The sequence below is a fragment of the Anopheles maculipalpis genome, chromosome 3RL, assembly GCF_943734695.1.
Source record: "Anopheles maculipalpis chromosome 3RL, idAnoMacuDA_375_x, whole genome shotgun sequence".
NCBI classification, from domain to species: Eukaryota; Metazoa; Arthropoda; class Insecta; order Diptera; family Culicidae; genus Anopheles; species Anopheles maculipalpis.
In genome coordinates, this window is record NC_064872.1 from 39,458,936 (window position 1) to 39,479,911 (window position 20,976).

General features: G+C 40.9%; 1 protein-coding gene across 4 annotated transcripts in view; it reads left to right on the forward strand.

The window, feature by feature from the left end:
• Positions 1-943: 943 nt before the first annotated feature.
• The window catches only part of LOC126563914 (sodium/hydrogen exchanger 3), a 35,016-nt gene continuing 14,983 nt past the window's right edge, over positions 944-20,976 (forward strand). For 3 of the 4 annotated variants that reach the window (XM_050220710.1, XM_050220713.1, XM_050220712.1), the window contains exons 1-15: positions 944-1,360; positions 3,214-3,514; positions 11,116-11,573; positions 11,664-11,784; positions 11,912-12,050; positions 12,342-12,559; positions 12,635-12,718; positions 12,792-13,000; positions 13,079-13,204; positions 13,284-13,465; positions 14,128-14,263; positions 19,269-19,325; positions 19,399-19,476; positions 19,576-19,648; positions 20,785-20,892. In XM_050220710.1, the coding sequence (XP_050076667.1) occupies positions 950-1,360; positions 3,214-3,514; positions 11,116-11,573; positions 11,664-11,784; positions 11,912-12,050; positions 12,342-12,559; positions 12,635-12,718; positions 12,792-13,000; positions 13,079-13,204; positions 13,284-13,465; positions 14,128-14,263; positions 19,269-19,325; positions 19,399-19,476; positions 19,576-19,648; positions 20,785-20,892 (2,701 nt within the window). In that variant the 5' untranslated portion in view covers positions 944-949. The remainder of the gene's footprint in view (positions 1,361-3,213; positions 3,515-11,115; positions 11,574-11,663; positions 11,785-11,911; positions 12,051-12,341; positions 12,560-12,634; positions 12,719-12,791; positions 13,001-13,078; positions 13,205-13,283; positions 13,466-14,127; positions 14,264-19,268; positions 19,326-19,398; positions 19,477-19,575; positions 19,649-20,784; positions 20,893-20,976) is intronic. The other variant, XM_050220711.1, reaches the window with a different exon arrangement.

The following is a 20,976-nucleotide window of genomic DNA, read 5'->3' on the forward strand; positions in this document are numbered from 1 at the left end:
GCATTCTATCGGGATTAGTTAATGTGGTTGACTAGAGTAGTGAATGCTTATTTGGTGAGTGATACAAGTTATGCAGTAATAAGTGCTGATTATTTAAAGAGTATGGCAAAACTGGCTTGCTACTAGTGCTTATCTTTGTTGGATGGCGTCTGTGTGTTATCTGGACAAGATCTCTATCCACATAGGGATTAAACATCTGGAAGCTTGGATGCTTGTGATAAGCTACCCAGGTCCATATCCTAAATAAGACAAGGAACAGAGCTTAGCTTCAACTATCGTGCATACTATATTAAGTGGATCACTAGCTAGAATTGACTTCAAGAGTGGCAACATCAGAACAAGTACTTCTCAGGGTGGGAATAAATGTTTCCATCACCTTCAGTGAACTTAACCGCTTAATCCTCCCCTTCATAATAGACGTGCTAATGTGTTTTTTCGTTTCCGTTCTCTTCCGCAGAAATCTTCTAAACCACCTATCGTCAGGATTAGTAGCAACCGGCTCTGGTACTTCTTACCGATTTCGAGCACTGTTCGACTGTCGACATCGTAAAGATTCTGCCTAAGCAGCTAAGGCAAGGAAGGCATCGTGAAGTGTCGTGCTACGAATGCTCCCTCCCGTATGCTAGTTTACGTCGTTCAAGGATTATTGGTTCAACTGAGGTTCAACACACTTACGGAAGCAATTGCTCCTTGCGAACGAACGTGCGTGTGTGCAGCACACAGTCGCTGAAAAGAATCCTACATGCGGCTGTGAAAGTGTTCGTGTTCCTTCCCTCATGTCCTTACTGTGTGTTGCAGGCGAACGATTGTACAGCGCGTGAGGTAGCGTGCTCAACAGAAGTGGTTTTGGTGTGGCAGGATCTTACACGACCGCCCACTTGTGGTCACTTACCGTGCTGTGTGACCGTGTCATCTCGCTGGTGACAGCACGACCGTACGGGAAACGACGATGGCTGTGACGCTGAAACAGGAGGTTAATTTATCGCGCCGTGCCTGCAGGCCTACAGACCGCTCACCGGAGCAGTGGACGCTGTTGACGCCCCGCGCGTCAGGCATCTGTGACTGTCTTCGGCATTACAGCGGCGCTAGTGATTGTGGCGAACGAGGTGCTAACAGCTCGGAACTCACGGAACGCTGCACCATCCAAAGTGGTAGCCTTCTGACGTGCCTACTGGCTACCGTCGTGATGTGTGCGGGTCAAGTGTTATTAAAGCTGCGCCGCAGCACCGGTGGCTGGGAGCTGCATCGGCCACGGCTCGGCAGTTTGTGTATATATGTAGTGTTCTGCAGCGCGTTGCTATCGCACAATGCCTTCGTTCTAGCTAGGCCAAACCTAAGCGCACCGGCCAGCGGCGAGAAGGTGGTAAGTGTTCACGAATATGTGCTAATGGAATTGCGTGAAATGTAACAAATAATTGGAGTGTTTGCGTCCAGATAGGGCTAAGGAACATGTGAATACAATCGTAGGGAAACAGATGACTTTATTTTATTTGAATGATTTGGTAGGACAGGAATACGATATAATAATGGTTAGAAAACAATGTGTAAACAGAATGTATATAGCAAGAGATGGAAAACTTATATCTTTGCATGTAAAATGTTTAAAAAAATAGCCATCAAATACCGGTAACTGCGCAAGAAGTTTTTTTTTTGGGTTTCTTCCATTACAACACGGTTCCTTCAAATCCTTGACCTGATTTTAACCTGAAAGATGTTCTTGTGCAAGTACTTATCGTTGTCATTTCTGATAGTGTCAACTAGCGCTTGATCCTATCTGCAGAGCGGCTGTAGCGTGTTGTTATCAGCCGTGACGTACTTACCGGAAAGCTTTGGCCGTAGTTCTTCCTTCACGACAAGATGTTCGTGACATGATGTTAGCGTTACTATCATTCCCCAGCACACAGCACTCTAGCCATCAGAGATATCATCTAAATAGACGAAACCGTTGCTAGCGTCATGACTAAAATCATTGACGCCATTTACAACACGATTATGCAATTTTGAGACTTCCGCTGTAAAGGTTCTGCTAAGCGTTAAGAGTAAACAATCGTGACATTACCGGTAAATGCACCATCATGCCGACAGAGTGTATGGGAATTGAACTAGACTAATTGATTTGATGATTCTGCGCCGATAAATAGCCCTGTCCTATAATCGTATCGTAATTCATTCTGCAGGAAGGATGAACCAACTTCAGCGCCAGCACGAAGGGCTGTCTGTTGTCAATCGGTTACGTTTTTATTGGCCATTTCGGGTAATCCTTCCGTAGATAGGTTGGGGAAGCCAGTGACCAGCCGATAGCGGTGGTATACTTCCTTCTCGTGACAGAAAGCGTGATTAGTAGGTAGCTGTGCATCAGCGGGGGCTATGATAACAATTCTTCAGTGCGTCCCGTCCATTGAATGGGCCATATTTAGGGCAAATGATGACCAGTACCAGATGATGAATGGTTATCTGATAACGCTTTGCGGGGCGACAAAACGTTTCGCTTCGATGGCTTGCATGTGATCGATTAGGTTTTTGGAGGAATCTTCGTCGTGACACGAGTCACATGTACAACGGTGTGCAATAAAGTAGCAGTACGCAATGCGTTTTGATACTCACGTGGAGTTTTTGTTAGGTATGATATTTTTAAAGAAGTGTAATGTTTTAGGAATCAGAAATGTAGTTTTTGTTCGTTTGCTAAGAAGTTTTCTATCAAAATGCTTGTGGATATAAGTTTTTCGAGGATTTAAGCAAGGGCTTAGAGAAAAAAGGGATAAACGAAAAAGCTTATCATGGGAATCTTTAGAACATGCACTAACAATCTCGACGGCAATCTCAAGGAAGCTTTAAAAGTACGCATCAAATTCTCAGACATTTTATTGAACACAATTGCACACAATATGGCTTGTAAGCTGGAATCGATATGGACAGACATCTTAGAATTCTCATTGGACACAAGATGGGTTTTAGGAAAATTTGAGTTATTTTATCTTCTCATAAGGAATAAGAAAGTAATACGTCTTAGAACTGCACATTCTGTTACGCATTCAAAGTTTTGCAAATAAGGATCATTAGCATTTGTAGGGAAAATTCTTGTATTTATTTTTCCTCGACCGTACCATCCCTTATTTAAGCAACATTAACATTTTTGGTGTTTATTGCTGCAGTTTCCGTTGCTATAATACCGTTTCTTCTCCAACCCTTTTCTTTTTTTCAACCCCTCTATAGCCGGTCGCCGGTCAATTATCGCCTGTGGATCTGGTGTTCGATGCCAGTAGCGGACCGCTAACGAGTGCGAGTCAATTAAAACGTTCTGCCGAGGCGGCGGCCATCATCGCAACAACCGTACCGTCGTCGAACGTCGACGGTGGTCATGGCGATGAGACCGCAGTCGGACATGGCAAGGCGGCTGAAGGTGAGGGCGGACATGGCCACGACCGGTATCCCGTTTCGCAGGTGGACTTTTCGCGCGTCGAAACTCCGTTCGTGATCGGTGTCTGGATTCTGTCTGCTAGCATAGCGAAGATTGGTAAGTATCCGTGGCGCTGGAGGTCAAGGCAAAGCAGTGTTCAGCTGCTGAGCAAAAGTGTTGGAAAATGCAACCCATGCACAACAGTTGGTGATGCCTTGGCGAAATTGGATAAAAACACTTTAGTTGCTTATCGAGCAATTTTGTTTTTCTTGACTCCCATCTGATTGCCATGCTTCGTATCGGGGTCAGTTACATGGTGTTGGCGGTTATTACATTGTTATGACTGCCATTCCAAGGCAACACCGCAGTAAGGAGTGTGTTCTAGAGTTTCATAATATTTTAGCGGTAGCTTATCTTAGCCAAAATAAACAATTCCTCACTCAATTGGTTCCATTCAACACGAGAGAAAAGAAGGAATATGAAATTTCCGTTACTTGTATAACCGTTATTCAACCAGAGAGACATCGTCAGGAACGATCGTTCTTCGACAGTACTAAATTCTGAAAATTGTACTCAAAAAATTTTAATGTTTGATTTAACCTAAAAAACATGAAACGTGAAGATACTTAATCGTACAAAGCCCTTTTGCGCATCGAAGTATCCGCTCGTGCATGTAATATTATTCCAACGTGTTCAGCTGGTACAGCTGCATCACAGAATTTACGGCAACAACATGTAACGGGCGCTCATTCCGCCAACGTCAACCTCATTCTCCGAGTTGTAAAAATAGCTCCCGTTGGAAACATTTCTAGCGACATTTTCGTTCATCTCTCCAAAGACGTCGTCTTCGGTAACGCCCTTTGAGGGTGCAGGCAGTCTGGGTGTGTGTGTGTGTTTGTGGGTTTTTATTATATTTACGTTTACCTCTTGTAGTGACTTGCAAAATTCGTCCCAGACGATTGATCCAGAAGATCGTTCCGCTTAGCTAACTACGCGAATAACTGTACAGTTCTCGTCTGCTCTGCGCTATCGAAAGGGAGGGCGAATTTTGGGCACGCTGGCTGTTTCAAGATGAGAGCGAATCTTTGCAGTTTTCGAGCATAAGTTAAGTTTAAAACAGTTTTAAAGAAATGGACACATTGTGGACAATGTGGTGAGGCTTATTTAACACAAGCTTGATAAAATAAAGAGAGGTCTGTCATGGAGATGGCGAACCACGTGACATGTTATGTGTTAGAAGTTGTTCCTTTTGGTATTCTGCCTCTTAATTTAAAATCCCACCACAACATCAAAGGTCTAAAAATATGTACGACAGTTGTTTCGTTACGTGAAGCATACTGTAACATGTAACAATCTTCATTTCAGACTTTTTTTTTGGAAAAATCCGTAGCAAATCAAAATGGTCTCCCAGTGTTGCAACGTTGTTTGTCAAGAGTTTTCAAAGAACAAACAGTATTTCCCTTCTATCATGTTTCTTTTGATTTCTCATTGCTGCCCACTCGAGGGCATGCTTTGCTTTATTTGTCGTAAAGATTTCGATAGCACGCATCGCTACGGTACTTTAATAAAGCGAGTTAATACGCCTATGCCAGCATCCAGCATCCGTTTTATTCTCCCTGCCCTGGATGCGAGCACGTAATACTTCGATCATAAAACCAATTAAGGCCACTGACCGAATGGAAGTGTGAGCTCTCGAGTGTGGCGCATGAATTGGCGTCGATAGCTTTCTCATCAATTTTATCATTGTTTATTAATACGAATTCAATCCGTAGCGGCCGTTGTGGTGGCGCTAGTTGGAGTGATATTTTTTTCTCCATTTGGTAACATGCAACACCCTTACAGTGGAAAGAAAATGCAATATATTTGACACGCAGGCGAAATGCATTTTTAAATTCCATTTGCACCCGCAATCAGTGACATCCATTCAGCAATGGTGACGCTCACGCTCACGAAGATTGACGCTGCTCGTGATTTGCAATTATGGCCAATACATGTGTAGGGCAAACTCGTCATGGAAGTAGAATGTTTGTCTGATGTATATTAGATAAAGTTGGAGAATTTAATGATTGATTCTTGAGTGAAACGGGTAAATCTTTTTACAAACCGTTTGCCCAATTAGAACAACACATTAATAGTTTTAAAGCTTTTCATTTTCGCGCGTACATTTGTCGCCAACGAGTTTCAATTCATCATTCAATCTTGATTTATATCTTGTTTACTTGCCCGTGGCATCTATCTTCCAATTAGTGTCCTGTAAGCAGAATGTCACCCTTCGTAACGATTGACGTGACGCTCACCAATCCCGTTAATGAATAATTTCTGCAACGCCAAGCTAAGACGAATGTAGGTTCATCGTGCATTGGCTAAGAAAAGGCAGCGGAAGAGACTACTAGGAGGCTGGTACTGGATTGCCATTGGACGAGAGACAATTCAAATGTGGCTGTTAAGAAAACCTTTTATCATCACACGATTTCTACGGCTGTCATCATCATGCAATGCACGTTTTCAGATGGAAGAAGGTAGAGACCTGTTTTATAGTTATCTTGTTAGGGTTTTTGTCCCTAACACTATCACAGGTGTTGATTCTAATTTGATTTGAGATGTTTTTTTTTTATTGTACACGCTCTTCATGCCCAGCTCGTTGATGCTTTTTTACTCAACGATGAGGTGCTCTTTTCGTGATCATAATTTGTTTGATGACCCATAATTATCTATTCTTCTTGGTGTAAAGTAATGATTTGCTTTGTATACCTCTAAGCAAAGGGACGCATTAGGGCAGCCAAACGGACATTACATGACAAATGTTCTATTTAAAGAAAAATGATTATTTTCAAAAGCAAAAAAAAAAAAGATTGATTTTTGCAAATACTGTTGGATGTGAGCCAAGCGGTCAGGGCAAAAAAGCATTTTGTGTGTTAACTTCAAATGGATTCAGAGCTGTTATTTGGATTTGTTGATTTGTTGATGATTCACAAACTATGGCACAAAATGAGGCAAGGCAAATGTCAGGCATACACACACAAGTATACATTTCTTTGAATCACTTGTCTGTAAAGTAGTGTGCAATGAACCCAATTGATTTGCGATAAATTATGGACCAATTAATTACGAACGTTCATAACCTCAATTGGTGTTGAGGAATAGCAAAAAAAAAGCGGTCCCCGCATACATTTCGATCAATTGATCCTGATCGATGCAAAACAATCTCGTTTTAATCAAATTTCAATCAACACCATTCAAAGTAAATCTTTTGCAACGATTTCCCTTAAGTGGTCAGCCGAAGCTACAACTTCCATAACTCATCCAATGCTCTGAAATAAACGTTTGATCGTGTCCCCGGGAATCACTCTTATTCGCTCCAATTAGTACTGATCGGGGGCCTGGACGCGTGTTTCGAAGCAAAATGCGCAACACGTTTAGAATCGTTTAATAAACTACTGCTCCCTGTCTTTCGGTGATAACCGTGCATTCACCGTAGGGTGAGCCACCCGATGCCAGTCTCTTGGCTGTCCACTTGGGCGAATTGTTTCCGAGCGTTCAAAATCGTTGATGAGGACGGTAATTGAAATTGAAAGGAAGACCACCACCGTACGAGGCCCGTCCCATATTAATGCCTATGTGAGAAGGGTAGAGCGTGCCCGGCATTCGGTCGGAAGAGCTGCGATGGGCTTCAATTTCACGCCAGCTGCATCTCAAGTGGTGGTCGTGATCCAACAATCTGGACCCCAGCATGCACTTCGATGCTCCGATCCGATCGAAATGGATCGTTGGAAGCGATGGCACGGGATGTGTTGTGGTGTGACCGAGGGGAAACGCCATCAACAGCTTACACGTCAGTGGTTGATGAGTTAGTGGCAGAACATTTTAATTGCTTTCCGCCCAACGTGCTCCTATGTTCGGTCTCGTGCACGCATGACATCGTTATTAGATTCCATGACGATGTACGTGCCGGGTTTCGTGTAATAAGGTTTTATGTAGTATTTTCTCCTGCAACGTCATTATCCTTAAATTTGTAACTTTTTCCTCGTGCGTCTTTGTGAGAGAAAAATTGTTTTCGAATCGTTACCAAATAGTTCCTAAAAACTATTTTCAAATAGCTCAAGACAAGAAGAATACGTAGCATGTGCCTTATGAAAGGATTCCGATCCACATAATTGAATTGTAGAATTGCATAGAGAAATGTAATACTATTGTGACCAAAAAATGCGGCTTCTATCTTCTCGATATCGTCAAAACGGTATCTCCGATGCGACTGTTTTAGCTTGTTGAACAGCCAGAAGTCGGTTGGTGCCAAAACTGCGAATTAGGCAGTTGCGAAGCAATATGGGTGCCAGTTACTGCGAAAAACTCCCTCAAAATGACGGCACTAGGCGAGACTTCACCCGCTGCAACCTCAAAACATCTTTCAGGATGGTGTTGACCAAGGCTTTGGAAATCCCAACACTTTCCGAAAGGTTTCATATCGTGGGCGTCGTCGGTAATGGTGGACGGTCTCCCCGGACGGTCCTCGTCTTCGACCTTCTCACGGCCATTCCTGAAATCACTGTACCATTTGTACACATTTTTCTTCGACTTAGATTCTACCCCGAAGGATTTTGATAATATCCGCAATGTTTCCGCAGTGTTTTGTTTCATTGCGCAAACAAAATTTGATACATGCGCGCTGCTCCACAAACTTGGACATCATTATGGGTCATTATGGGCAAAAACACTTGGCGCAGCTCCAAAAACAAATTGTCACTCCTAGCCGGGTTCATTGATGATAAATTTGCCAAGCGATTGTGGAATATTGCATTCAATGTTGACTAAAAGAAACAGTGATTAAAACAAGTTTTTCAACTAATTTGTACGTTAATCCCATTTATATTTGAATAATACGTCGTGCTAAAATTAACAAACTATTGGATGTTATTTTGCTTGTTGCTTCAGGACTATAAATAAGTTCATGCGAATTTTTTTTCGGAACTGAATACTTTATTATGAAGAATTAAGAATTTTTTCAATTTCCAAAGTATTATCCATTTTCGATTATTACTTTTTCCATCTTTTAGCACTTTTCCAAAATTTGGAGAAGTGCTGCTCTGCTAGGCCATGTTGTAACGGTCGGAAATGATGGAATTCAGAAGGCGTTACGGCGGGTTGGGTAGGACATTACATTTCAGCGTATTTCAATGTGTTTTAACCTGGGTGTCTATGATCCTTTGGCTTCAGTTCGTACGGCATTCAATGTCCTATCTTGCGGATCATTCCCATAGATTTTAAACGTTCGCAAATGGCTAGCTGAGTAAGCTCAAATTTTTTTGTAAGTCTTCGTCTTAAGTTTACGAAGGATCTTCAACAAGCGTTGCCTTGAAGTTCTCTATCTTCATATTTCAATGAATATCCGGAGCTACACTTAATAGTATTCCAAGTTATAGTCCTAAAAAAATAAAAATGCCACTTTTAAACCGCGCAAACCACTTTTGACAAGTTCTTTGTATTAGAGCATGGTCATCATAAATTTCCACTAGCATACGATGACTTTTGGTAGCAAGATTGCACCAAAGTAAAATTGAATAATTTAAGACGCTTGTACTAAAACCTTTTACACAAACTTTTTTATAGTCCTGATATTTTAACATGGAAGCTCCAAACGCTCGGCAAAAAATCAACAGCTGATTACAAATTGCTACAGTTGCGTAGCAAATTTCCCTTAACCGGATGAATTGTTACACTACATTGCAAAGCTCCCACAGAAACATGCAACAATGCACTAATCACAAATGAGGAACTGTATAATTTCCGCGTTTAAAAACTAACTTACAATAATTATAAAAAAAATGAAATCTCAAACTAAAGCAGTATAGACAAGCACGATTTGAGACAAATGATATTCTAGATATAGAAATAAAATAGCAAAATAGAAAATAAGAATTGTAAAAGATTGGATTGGAGTATATAGAAACGCAGATTTGTTATTTTGTAAAAAAAATCTTGAAAAATTCCACTGAATGATGTGTAAGGGATCTGGACCCTGTATGGTTAGCAGCTTGTAGCTAATTTATCCGACTGGCAATCAACGAAATAGTTTGGTATAGTTTAAAAGTTAGTTTTATTTCTTCTACTTCTGGAGATTCTAATCTAATTTAGAAATCCGAATTTCTTCTAATTTAGAAATCCGGGGGGGGGGGGGGGCGTCCCGTTGGTGTAGGCGACAGCGGCGCAGGTCTTCAAACGGCAGGACCGAGGTACAAATCCCATCCGGACCCGTCCCCCCGTAGTGAGAGGAATGATTATTTAACTACGTGGTATCGGCGTTATGCCAAGTAGAAGAAGAAGAACTTATAATTTCCCTTTTAATAAGACTTTAAGTAAAATTTCCAATTGTAGGTTTAACGTCAACAACTTCATTGTACCGTCATAATTAATTGTACATAAAATTAAATAAATAATTCATTTCCTGATTATAGGATGAACATTGCTTTTAGCCATTTTAACAGCTCCTCCTGTGCTTACGTGCGTACAACACTCTCAAAACATTCACCCCTTGTGCCTTGCATTGTCCCAGGCATGCAGCTCAAAAATTAATGGCAATATTATTCGTTATCTATGAATAAGAGTTTCGAACCATTGCCCATCACAAATAGATACTCATTCTAATGGGTCATTACCGCATCTAATTTAACTGTCAGTACACACGATGAATATTAAACCAAAATGTTTTCACGATCTGCCGTATTTTTATCTTTGTTAAAGCGGCCTAAACATGGGTGGAAATAATTTGCATCTCGTTTATTTACCGCGACTCGTGCGACTCGCCGAGGTGACATTTCGTTACAGAACTGTTTAGCCGCTGCTAACGCGAACGCCCATATTATTAGTCCCGAGTCGGTGTTTTTCTTCGTGTCGTTGCATAATGCATGAAAAGATGATGCCACTTTTCTGCCGTTAAACGTGCGATGCATCGATGTGTGCTTTAGTTTTTATGCCGCTGTTTATCAACGGCGAACTCCACAGAACTTGGGTGCAGAAATGCACTAAAGCACGGGATCAGCAGGGAGCAGTAAGAGAGCGAATGCACTTGCCGGATTGAACCTGCCATCGAACAATATCCACTTGAGCAAGGGCTTCAGCTATGAAGAGTGCTTTCACCCTTTGTGTTTCGAAACTTCAGCGCAATATCATGGCTGTGTGTTATGAGCTGGCTGGGTGTCTTTAAGAATACGATGGTTGCATCGGTTCAAAGGGGAATCCTTGCAGATGACGCCTGCAGCAAGCTAAGATCAAAACGCTGTCGTCCTAAATGGATGCCTGTGGTGTCGTGTTCGTGGTTCGTTGTGCCTCTCGAAAGTCTAGTCAAGCTAATGGGGAATCAATCTGAAGGGGGAGAAAGTAGTGCCAACACGATGCTGATGCTGCTGCAGCCATTTCCGACAAGGATGCGTGACTTGATCCTAACAAAAGGAAGGTCAAGGGCTATTAAAAGGCAAAGGGGGAAGATTGTTTCGATATTGATATCGATCGATGGATATGAAATCATTTAAAAATATGGCATTACAAACAGGAAGGAGTATTACGACTCAACAAATCCCCGGGTCTCGGTTCGAATTTCCACTAGATTATCCAACTAATAATAATAAAAATTGCAACTGCATATCGATTGGGTATTAAGGAATCTCAGCACTTCAATTTAGTAAACTAATAAATTAGAATCGTTCTGTTCCCTTATCGCTCCTTAGGTTTCCACATGACGCCCAAGCTGAGTCGCATTTTCCCCGAATCCTGCCTGCTGATCGTGGTCGGCGTCATCATCGGTGTGCTGTTGCGGTACGCAACCAACTTGCACGTGTCGCCCCTGACACCGGAAACGTTCTTCTTCTACATGCTGCCGCCGATCATCCTCGACGCCGGCTACTTCATGCCGAACCGCATGTTCTTCGATAACATTGGCACCATCCTCCTGATGGCTGTGATTGGTACGATATTCAATATCGCCACCATCGGTACCTCGCTGTGGGCCTGCGGTCAGACCGGCATCTTTGGCGTCGACCTACCGTTTCTGCACATCTTCCTGTTCGCGTCGCTAATTGCAGCCGTCGATCCGGTGGCAGTGCTGGCTGTGTTCGAGGAGATACACGTCAACGAGGTGCTCTACATTGTGGTGTTCGGTGAATCGCTGCTTAACGATGCTGTCACTGTACGTATGCCCCCCGCAGCACGATCTGCTCGAAAAGTTTGGAGGGAGATTGCACTATTAACTCAAATTCCGTTTCCCACTCGACCACAGGTTGTAATGTATCATATGTTCGAGGTGTACAACCAAATAGGTGCTAGCGAAATCATAGCCGTTGACATCATATCAGGCGTTGCATCATTCTTTGTGGTTGCACTCGGCGGTACCATTATCGGTGAGTATTGGAGCTGCTCCAATATCTCAAGGTGCTCGTTCTCAAGAGACTTGGACCGCTGAACATCTTGCACGTGCACCGATGATTGCCTTGATTGATATTAAATTGCATTCGTTTATTTTTTCAGGTGTCATCTGGGGCTTCCTGACTGGATTGGTGACACGCTTTACTGATCACGTGCGCGTTATCGAACCGATCTTCATCTTTGTGATGGCTTATCTGGCGTACTTGAATGCGGAAATTTTCCACATGAGCGGTATCCTGGCGTAAGTAGCGATTGGGCAACGCCACTGAAGTGTTGCTAATGATGTTCGATCTGAAAAAGCGCTAGATTACTAGTATGAAGCTCGTTAGCTTGGTGCAAATTCATAATCACAAGATGTGATTCTCTGTCATGATAAACATGCATCTCATCATACGTCTCCATACGTAGATGCAAGTGCATAATTTACTGCATATTGCAATTTCTTACAGCTGCCTTGAACTTGATCCAATGTCCTTGGTGTCGTTGAATGGAAAACCTAATGATTGTATCTTTGTATTTCTCTTCTCTCCAGCATTACTTTCTGTGGAATAACGATGAAAAACTATGTCGAGCAGAACGTGTCGCACAAATCGCACACTACCATTAAGTACGCACTGAAAATGTTGTCCTCCTCGGCGGAAACGATCATCTTCATGTTCCTGGGCGTTGCCACCGTTAACAACCAGCATGTGTGGAACACTTGGTTCGTTTTGCTGACAATAATCTTCTGTTCAGTGTATAGAATTTTAGGTACGTGTTGCATTAGATGGAGGCGGGGACCCAACCATGATAACGAGTCAATAATGTTCCACTTATTGTTCACAGGTGTTTTGATACTGTCAGCGTTAGCGAATCGTTTTAGAATTCACAAGCTAACTAAAGTAGATCAATTTGTTATGTCTTATGGAGGTACGGTGCACAAATCGTTTATTTATTTTTGCCACCAGACAACTGATTCAAATGAACCGTTTGATCGTTTTAGGCCTTCGAGGAGCTGTTGCGTTTGCTTTAGTGTTATTGGTGGAGAAGGATCACATTCCGCTGCAGCCAATGTTCTTGACGACGACGATTGCGGTCGTGTACTTTACAGTATTCCTGCAGGGCATCACCATAAAACCGCTAGTCAAAATACTGAATGTGAAGCGTTCGAGCAAACGCAAACCAACCATGAACGAGCGTATCCACGAACGGGTAAGGCAGGAGAACCCGTGAGATAACACCGAAATCCATCTAACCACTACTACTACTTCTAAACGATTTTGCTTCCAGTTTATGGATCACATGATGGCTGGCATTGAGGATATCGTGGGCAAGACCGGCAACTACAATATACGCGATAAGTTTAAGAGATTCGACAATAGGTTCATTCGTCCATATTTGATCAAGAATTTACAGGTTTGGTTTTGGCAATGATGCTTGTCCGGCTATGCTACGGTGACGAATAACATAACTCGCACTACTTACTCGCCATCAGGGTCCGGAGCCGAAGATTTTGGAAACCTACTCTAAGCTAACGATGCGCGACGCCATGGACTACATGCGGCGCAACCCATCCACCATCGGACAAATGTCTGGAACTGAATCAATGAGTGCATTATTTAGAAACTACACGTCCTACTTCGGCGGAAGGTGCGGCGCCACAATGCTCGGCACATGGTAACGCGAAACTAATTGATCGATGCATGCCTCTTTTACCAACCTGTTTTGTGTGTGTGTGTGTTGTTGTGTTTGATTTAATTATTATTTTTGATTTACTTTTTTCCGTTCCGCTGGTTTGGTCTCGCTGGCTGGAGACATCACGGCAAAGCTCAGCATCCGATTGGTATCGTTTTTTTTCTTTTATATTGTTTTGTTATTGACCAAATTCCAGCCAGATATATGCGGCGCTAACGTTTACCCTTTGCTGCTGGTTGCTGTAGCTGGTAGAAGTTCTATAGACGAGACTACATAATAATGGCTAGCACTTGAAGAAATTCTTAAACATGGTCTCACACGATTGAACATGCTATAATGCTATATTTTTACACGTTGATTCTTAGAGAAATATTTATCCCTAAACCTAAAATCTGCAGTAACGTTTTACGAAACGGACATATGCTGGGACACAAAGCAGCAACCAATGCCTGTAGATAATTAGCTATACGGTAACTTTTTTAGTTGAAGTACATGCATCCATTTATTAGTTTCGTATTGTTGGAGTAGAATGTGCCACTGTTGTATACTATCTTTGCAATAACCGATTGGCTTATTGCAGCAGTAAATGTCGAATTACATCCTAACGTGCATTACAAAATATTTCTTCACCCGCATCGTTGTAGCCCTAGCTTTACGAACCTTGAAAATTCGACCCGCAACCTGGACATGCAGGAGCTGGATTACAATCCTTCGAAGAAAGACTTAACGGATGCCAAAATACATCATTTGCTGTCGGAAGAGCTTAAACCATACCGCCGGGTGAGTAGGATAGAGCCAAATGTGAGCACAGTCAATTTTACGTCTTATAATTCCTTGCACCAAGTCATACCATGCACTTGGTCAATCGTTGACCGCAATCAGTTCCATTCTAACGCGCCAGATAAGGATTGAAATTTTTGTCTAAAAATTGCCGTCAATCGGGACATAGTAAGAAAAGATCAGGAAAAGATACTTACATACTTACATATCACACACACACATACACGTAGCTGCTTGTTTATATCATGCTAGAATGTTTGATAATTTAAAAAGAAAATGATATACTGACACAAAGGTATTTGCTAGGACTGCAAAACACAACCCGCAAACCTCCAAATCGTTACCCAGCTAGAGGTCATCCCGTTATCCACAGCCCCAGTAGGAAAACAAGTTGACACGTTTCTCACGACTGAACTGGTTCTATTAGCTCATCCATTGCTCACTCATTTTACACACACTGGTTTGTAGTATCCAAATCACGAACTGTGTAATATTCACTCATTTCGTTACTCATCCCATCATCTCAACGCACCTTCGTAGTTGTTTGAAAATTGATCGGTGTGCTGAATTTTCACATAATGAAAACCAATTCTTTTTCTTTTTCTTTTCTCCTCTCTTCGCCGTGTGAACACCAACAAAATAAAACCATTTCGATTGCTTATCTCTATTGTGAACAATCTCTGTGCTTCTATCGAATCGAAAAAAAAATCCCATAAACGATGTTGTACATTGATTCAAATAATTTATCGTTTGCGCATTTGACCAACAAATTCAAACGAATTCTCGCATAATCGCAACATCGCTTCCACAATTATTTGGTGCTCCGACGGACGCTCGAAAAAAAAAAACAATCATCAATCCCGAAACCAATCACCATCGAACTGAACCGAACCTAAAAAACAAAAACTATCCCCAAAACTGATATCCATCCACCAAACCTACACATGGGTTATGCGACAACAACTGGGCCGACATGCGTCGCATTTGTTCGTTCAAAACTATTCCTGCTATCGCTATTGGAATGCGAAAAATGGTGGCTAATCACGCAAATACTGTCGAAAAATAATGTGATTGAAACTTCCCGTGCCACACTGCCATTACCATTCCGTGTTCCCATGCTAAAATACCTATTTGCGCCCAAATCAAATATCAAATTGAATCAAAAACTTCGAATCGAAGGCTTCAATACATACGGTACGAAAACATTCAATGATCGATTTTTTATAATTTTCTAATGAGCTAACCTCTTTATGTTCACCCTTATACGTTACATTGTTACGTTTTTCTGGCGCAATATTAAACTATATGTATATCCTGTTTCGTGTCCATGTGGATTAATTAATTTTCACCCTTTACACGTTATCATGTTTGTCTTTTGTCATGTCCTTTTTAAGTTTGTGTCACAATCCTGGATTTCTTATGCTCTTTCGTTTATCATTGTGAATTTGCGGTGAGCAAAACAAAAACAAAAAAAAACTATGTTTTGCACCATGCACCTTTAATTTCCCTACATTATCCTTGTTCTTTCATTTTGATTTTTGAGCGTCACAACCAAAACACTAATCTAGCGATTTTCTCTCCACACGTGTTCTTTTGTATCCTTTTTCTGTATGTTACTCTGTACGTGCTGCATATCTTTCTCTGTGTGTGTGTGTGCCTATGTTCTTCTATATAAATGTGTGTGTGTATGTGTGTTTTGTGTGCAATCATCACTATTGCTAACACATATTCGTGATCCGTGATATTGGATAATACTAACATATGACACGTGTGTTTCGATGGGCACAAACACGGCAACCGTGAAGCAAGTGAAGGTGCGATTTGTTTCTTCAATTCGACTACTGTTATTAACCTACTCTTGAGAATCCGTTTTCTTTATCTTTGTAAACGTAGCCTTAAGTGGAAGCATATGTAAAATCTATGCTTCACGTTTGCGTACTTATAGCGTTACGCGGATAGATTTTGTGTGTGTAAATATGTTCCTTGTAAATATGTTTGTTTTGTGTGTTTGTTTGAAAAGAAAAAAAAAACGGGATCGTTTTCAACTGTACATACTGCCTGTCCTCGTTTCTTCGTTAAGCGATCCCTTTTTCGATTATTTTTTTTTAACATAATGGAATAATGCAAGTATGAATTCCACGAGATTTTATTTGCTGAACACATTCCGGTCTGTCTTGAACTTTCGTGTTTGTAATTTGTTGTAGCATTTTTTTGTTGTACAGAATTCATTCATTTTATTTCATAACTTTTCGTGATGCACAAAGAAACGTTAGTATTGTAATTTTAGGAGTACAAATCAGTTCAGAGTGTTTTTTATGACAATTTCGCGCATTTTAAGGCAGCTTGATTCTTTTCTTTAACCTGCATTTTAGTCTCGACTTCACTCATTTTTTGACGCGCCACATTCGATATTTTGTGAGCGGCGTATATCTTGTGCTGCAAAATACAGAATTTTCATTACGTGCATCTTATTTCATCTCTCAGTATCTGTGCTGTTTGAGAAAATTTTCGTAACTCGTAGCCAATAAAGTGCAGCTTTACACGTACAATGGTATTATCTTTCAGTAACAGTATTAACTGGATTCCGGAATTGGTTTCGGAATCGGAATTGACTCCGGAGTGTGAATTGGATCTGAAATTGGAATCGGCTCCGGAATCGTAATCGGAATCAGTTCTAAGACACTGAGTCGTTTCCAGAGTCGGTTCTACGAATATCTATCTGCTCTGGAATTGGTTTCAGAATCGTTTCCGTAATTGGTTCCGGAAGCAGTAACGATTCCGAAAACGGATTCGGAAGCAGTTAGTTCCGGTTACAAGTCCCCATTACTATTGGACTCGATTCTTGCCTCTCATTCTGCAAGGAATACGAATTTCATTCAAAAATGACATCAAAGGTTCTCCTGTGGAAAAGCTTAAGTCTTCCATCCGAAGTTTTCATACCTTCCGATAACTGCGCTGCTGAAGATCTTCCGGATTTCATTCGGGATCTTAAAAAAGCGCACAAGTCCGTGGAACCGACTCCTCCTAAGACGGAAAATGTTCCTGCACAATTCGTGCCAAAACACCTGGGCACGAGTAAACAAGTCTTTGTTCGGGTTGACAAGGTAAAAACTGGGTTACAGGCACCATACGAAGGACCTTATGAGGTAATCCAAAGGTGTAGAAAGTTCTTCATAATCAAAATAAAGGACAAAACCGAATCTGTTTCTGTAAACAGACTAAAACCTGCATTTAATCTGGAGATCCTAACCAAAGAGAAGCGACTACGTTTCAAAAATATTTAACACCAGGAAAAATCATGACTCCGTCACTGGAGGGTGTCTAACTGTAGAAAACACAGTAAAAAAAAGTTTTTAATTAGTTAAGAACGCTATTTTAGTGGGGCGAACCAAAAAATTAGTTTGGTTTATTTTCTGGTTTTCTAGCGGTACTAATGCCGCTCACGCGTTGTTCAGCCCTTTTATCAACCTATTTCTCGTCCTGGTCCTTCACTCACCGCGGAACTCAGTTATCCCGACCGCGAAGCTTTCTTCCGACAGCTTCGTAAATACGAATTACATTCCGACAATGACAGCAGCGGTCGGTGTAAACACCGCTTGTTTACAACACTAACCATAAACTGGTTGTGAACCGTAATGCGCTACGTTTTTGTGGTCCTCACTGTTCCTCACGGCTTTCGCTATCAGATTAGACTAGCGGCCGCTAGGCGGCGCCACAGTAGGAGATAAAAGAAGAGAAGAGGACGACAGAAGATGGAGATCGCTTCGAGAGCGATTAGATTAGGAACTAGCGACTGACGATTACGCTCCAAACCGTCCAAGCGAACGGACACAATATGGCATCTAATCTCTCACAATTTGGATCAAGCCCTTGTTATTGTGTTAGTGCACTATCTTCACTGTCTGCTGCTTCTAATTGACCATCCTCATACTTGCGAGGATTTTCGAGGTGTGCTTCGTCTTTAAAAAGACCATATTTAAACCTCTTCCAATACGTTGCTTCAGCTAGCCATAAAAAACGATGGTGTTCGGTAGCTTTTTCCTTGAAATCGAAATAATGAATTATAATTCCCCACCAAAAAAGAATCATCTTATGAAGCCTACCGTTTGCATCTTTTAGAGTCCATAAAAGCATTTCAACTAAATGTATTTAAGATTATAACTCTGCTGCCTGATTTAAAAACCATAAACTAAGCTTGTGTCCACAAGCGATATCAAAACGACACGAACTCATTTGTACTCCTAAAATTTTTGTAATTTATATGCGCCATATTGTCACACAACAACTTTTTATAAATTGAGTTCTTTTTTATGCGATTGGATGTTTGAATGTTTTGTGATTGCATATTTATTAATTAGTGTGTAGAATAGAACTTCATATGCTTCATTTTTCTCGTTCAAGAAAATCATTGAACTGTATTGTACATATATTCTATATCTACTTTATACAAATGTTATACTATCACTTTGTTCCATTATTGATGTTGTCTTTCGTTTAGTTGTAAAATGTCTGTACAGTTGTTTGCGTTGATTTCCGATCCCAAGCTTTTATCGAATGTTTCTATCTTCCGCTTATGGTGATCTCTCAACAGACACGTAAGGAGCAAATCAAACAAGAATGTTGTCCAAATATTTTTCACAAAGCACAATCTTTTGCAAAGCACAACCGGTGACCAAGGTTTTGGCATGTACTAGAACAATGAACCGCACTTTCTAACATCTAACCAAAAGAAACAATCAAGTCCTCGTAAAAAAGGTACAAACTATCTAAGATCACTCTCAAATGTTTGGATCACAGTTGAAGATAATTGTTTCTTAATTTGCTCGACTAGTGACATGTGTCGTGTTCGTTCATGTTATGTTCGTGTATTTATTTTTCGAGACCATTTTGAGGCGAATATCAATTGAAATGAACGATTTAAAAAAAAAAATCAACGAATCTAGAATCCCCTTTCGAGCAGTCATTATTGGTGCGTATACTAATTGGTGTTTATTTTTTCCCACAGGCCCGAAGACTTAGCTACAGCCGGCATGCTGTGGATGATCGCGATCTTTCAACACAGGTAACGAAAAAACTCGGTGGTTTTGCTGGCGGGAAAATGCTAATAAAACGGATTTTTTCTTGTCCAATCGTAGGTCAACTACAAAATGCAGATGAACATACGCCGTATGATAAGTGAAAAGAAACATCACAAGCGTAGCAAGCGCGTGAAGGTATGCAGCAAAAGGCACAGTAGTTCAGAAGCAGGAAGTGCTCGTGATCAGTAATGTTCCATTCTTTTTGTTGCCCTTCCAAAACCCTTCCACAAACAGGATGGCAAGCAGCAAAACCACGTCTCGTTCCCGGAATTCGCGCAGAACGGATCGGCGAAACAGTTTGCGAACGGTACGAATGATATCGTTATGACTAATGATACAATTACGATTACTACCGACTACCATCCACCACCACCACAACCACTAGAACCACCACTAACCGATCAAGACAATCGCAAAAAAAGTAAACGAAAACATTCTCACAGTCTTAACAAGTACCGTAGATTAGAAATAGGTAAAAACTTGCAGTTAATTCCTATGTCGTAAGCGTATGTTTGATCGTATGTCGTGTATTCGGACTGTTTTCCTTTCCGTTTTTTTCTTAGCTTTAATAATCGTTATTTTCCTTCTCACTATACTTATCCGAGTCTTTCTCCTTTATTTTTGTCTATTCATGCGTCGATCTGTTCTGTATGGAAATGATTCTTTGTTATGCACACTTTTCTACTCTTTTCTATCTACTACTATGCTCTTGATGTTTGAAAACTCTATTTAAAATAATCGTAAAGCAATTGTTTTCTGTTTGTAGGAAGTAGTACAAAATTTCGTTATCATTTAAAACAACTCAAGCACTACGCTTATCAATCGAAATGAAATTTTGTCTTTTGAATATTTCAATGTTAAATTATGTGCATTTTATTCAGCCATAAAATAAGCCTAACTGTTCTCTTATTATCCGTCAGTAGTGTGTACACTAAATCGATGTAAGTTTTTTTTATTTTTCGTTCATGTTTCGTTGCAAAAAAGAATAGCAAATTGCACTTTTTAAAAGCGACAAAACACTTCATGCCTGTGTCCGTACAGGCGAAATAGGAAAATGGATTTACTTTTTTTGTGATATCTTCCCGATTCATTCCATTCCATTAGCACAATAATCTATCGTTACATCAATGTTTTCATGATCTTTCCCATAACATTATTCAATTCTAGCACCACATGTCTTATTTTAATGTTAATTACTGTCATGTTTGCACTTTTTTTTTAAATTATCAAATAGTATCAGTATACCACACAAACTGTACCGATATGTTTTCCTTCCTTCTTATACAGCTATCATTTGGCAGTCCTCTCTATCTCATAATTTGTTAGTTGTGCTTTCGCGTAGAAAATCATGTTTTTATCAACTATGTTTCCATCGTCTCGCTAACGGGTTTTCACTTTCAAATAAAATGTCTCTCTTTTATACTCAAAACCAAACCGAAACAGATTACATCAACGAAGTTCTGCACGAGGACAACGAGGACGAAGAAAGACAGGCGGGACCGGCGGAAGACTGGGACGGAGGTGGCCTTACGTTTACCGCCAAATCATCGCGTAAGTACGACAGTGTTGTGCTCGTTTTGATTGAGCAGTTTCATTTTTCATGCAAAACTTCCAATTCCGACTGCGCTGAGTTCA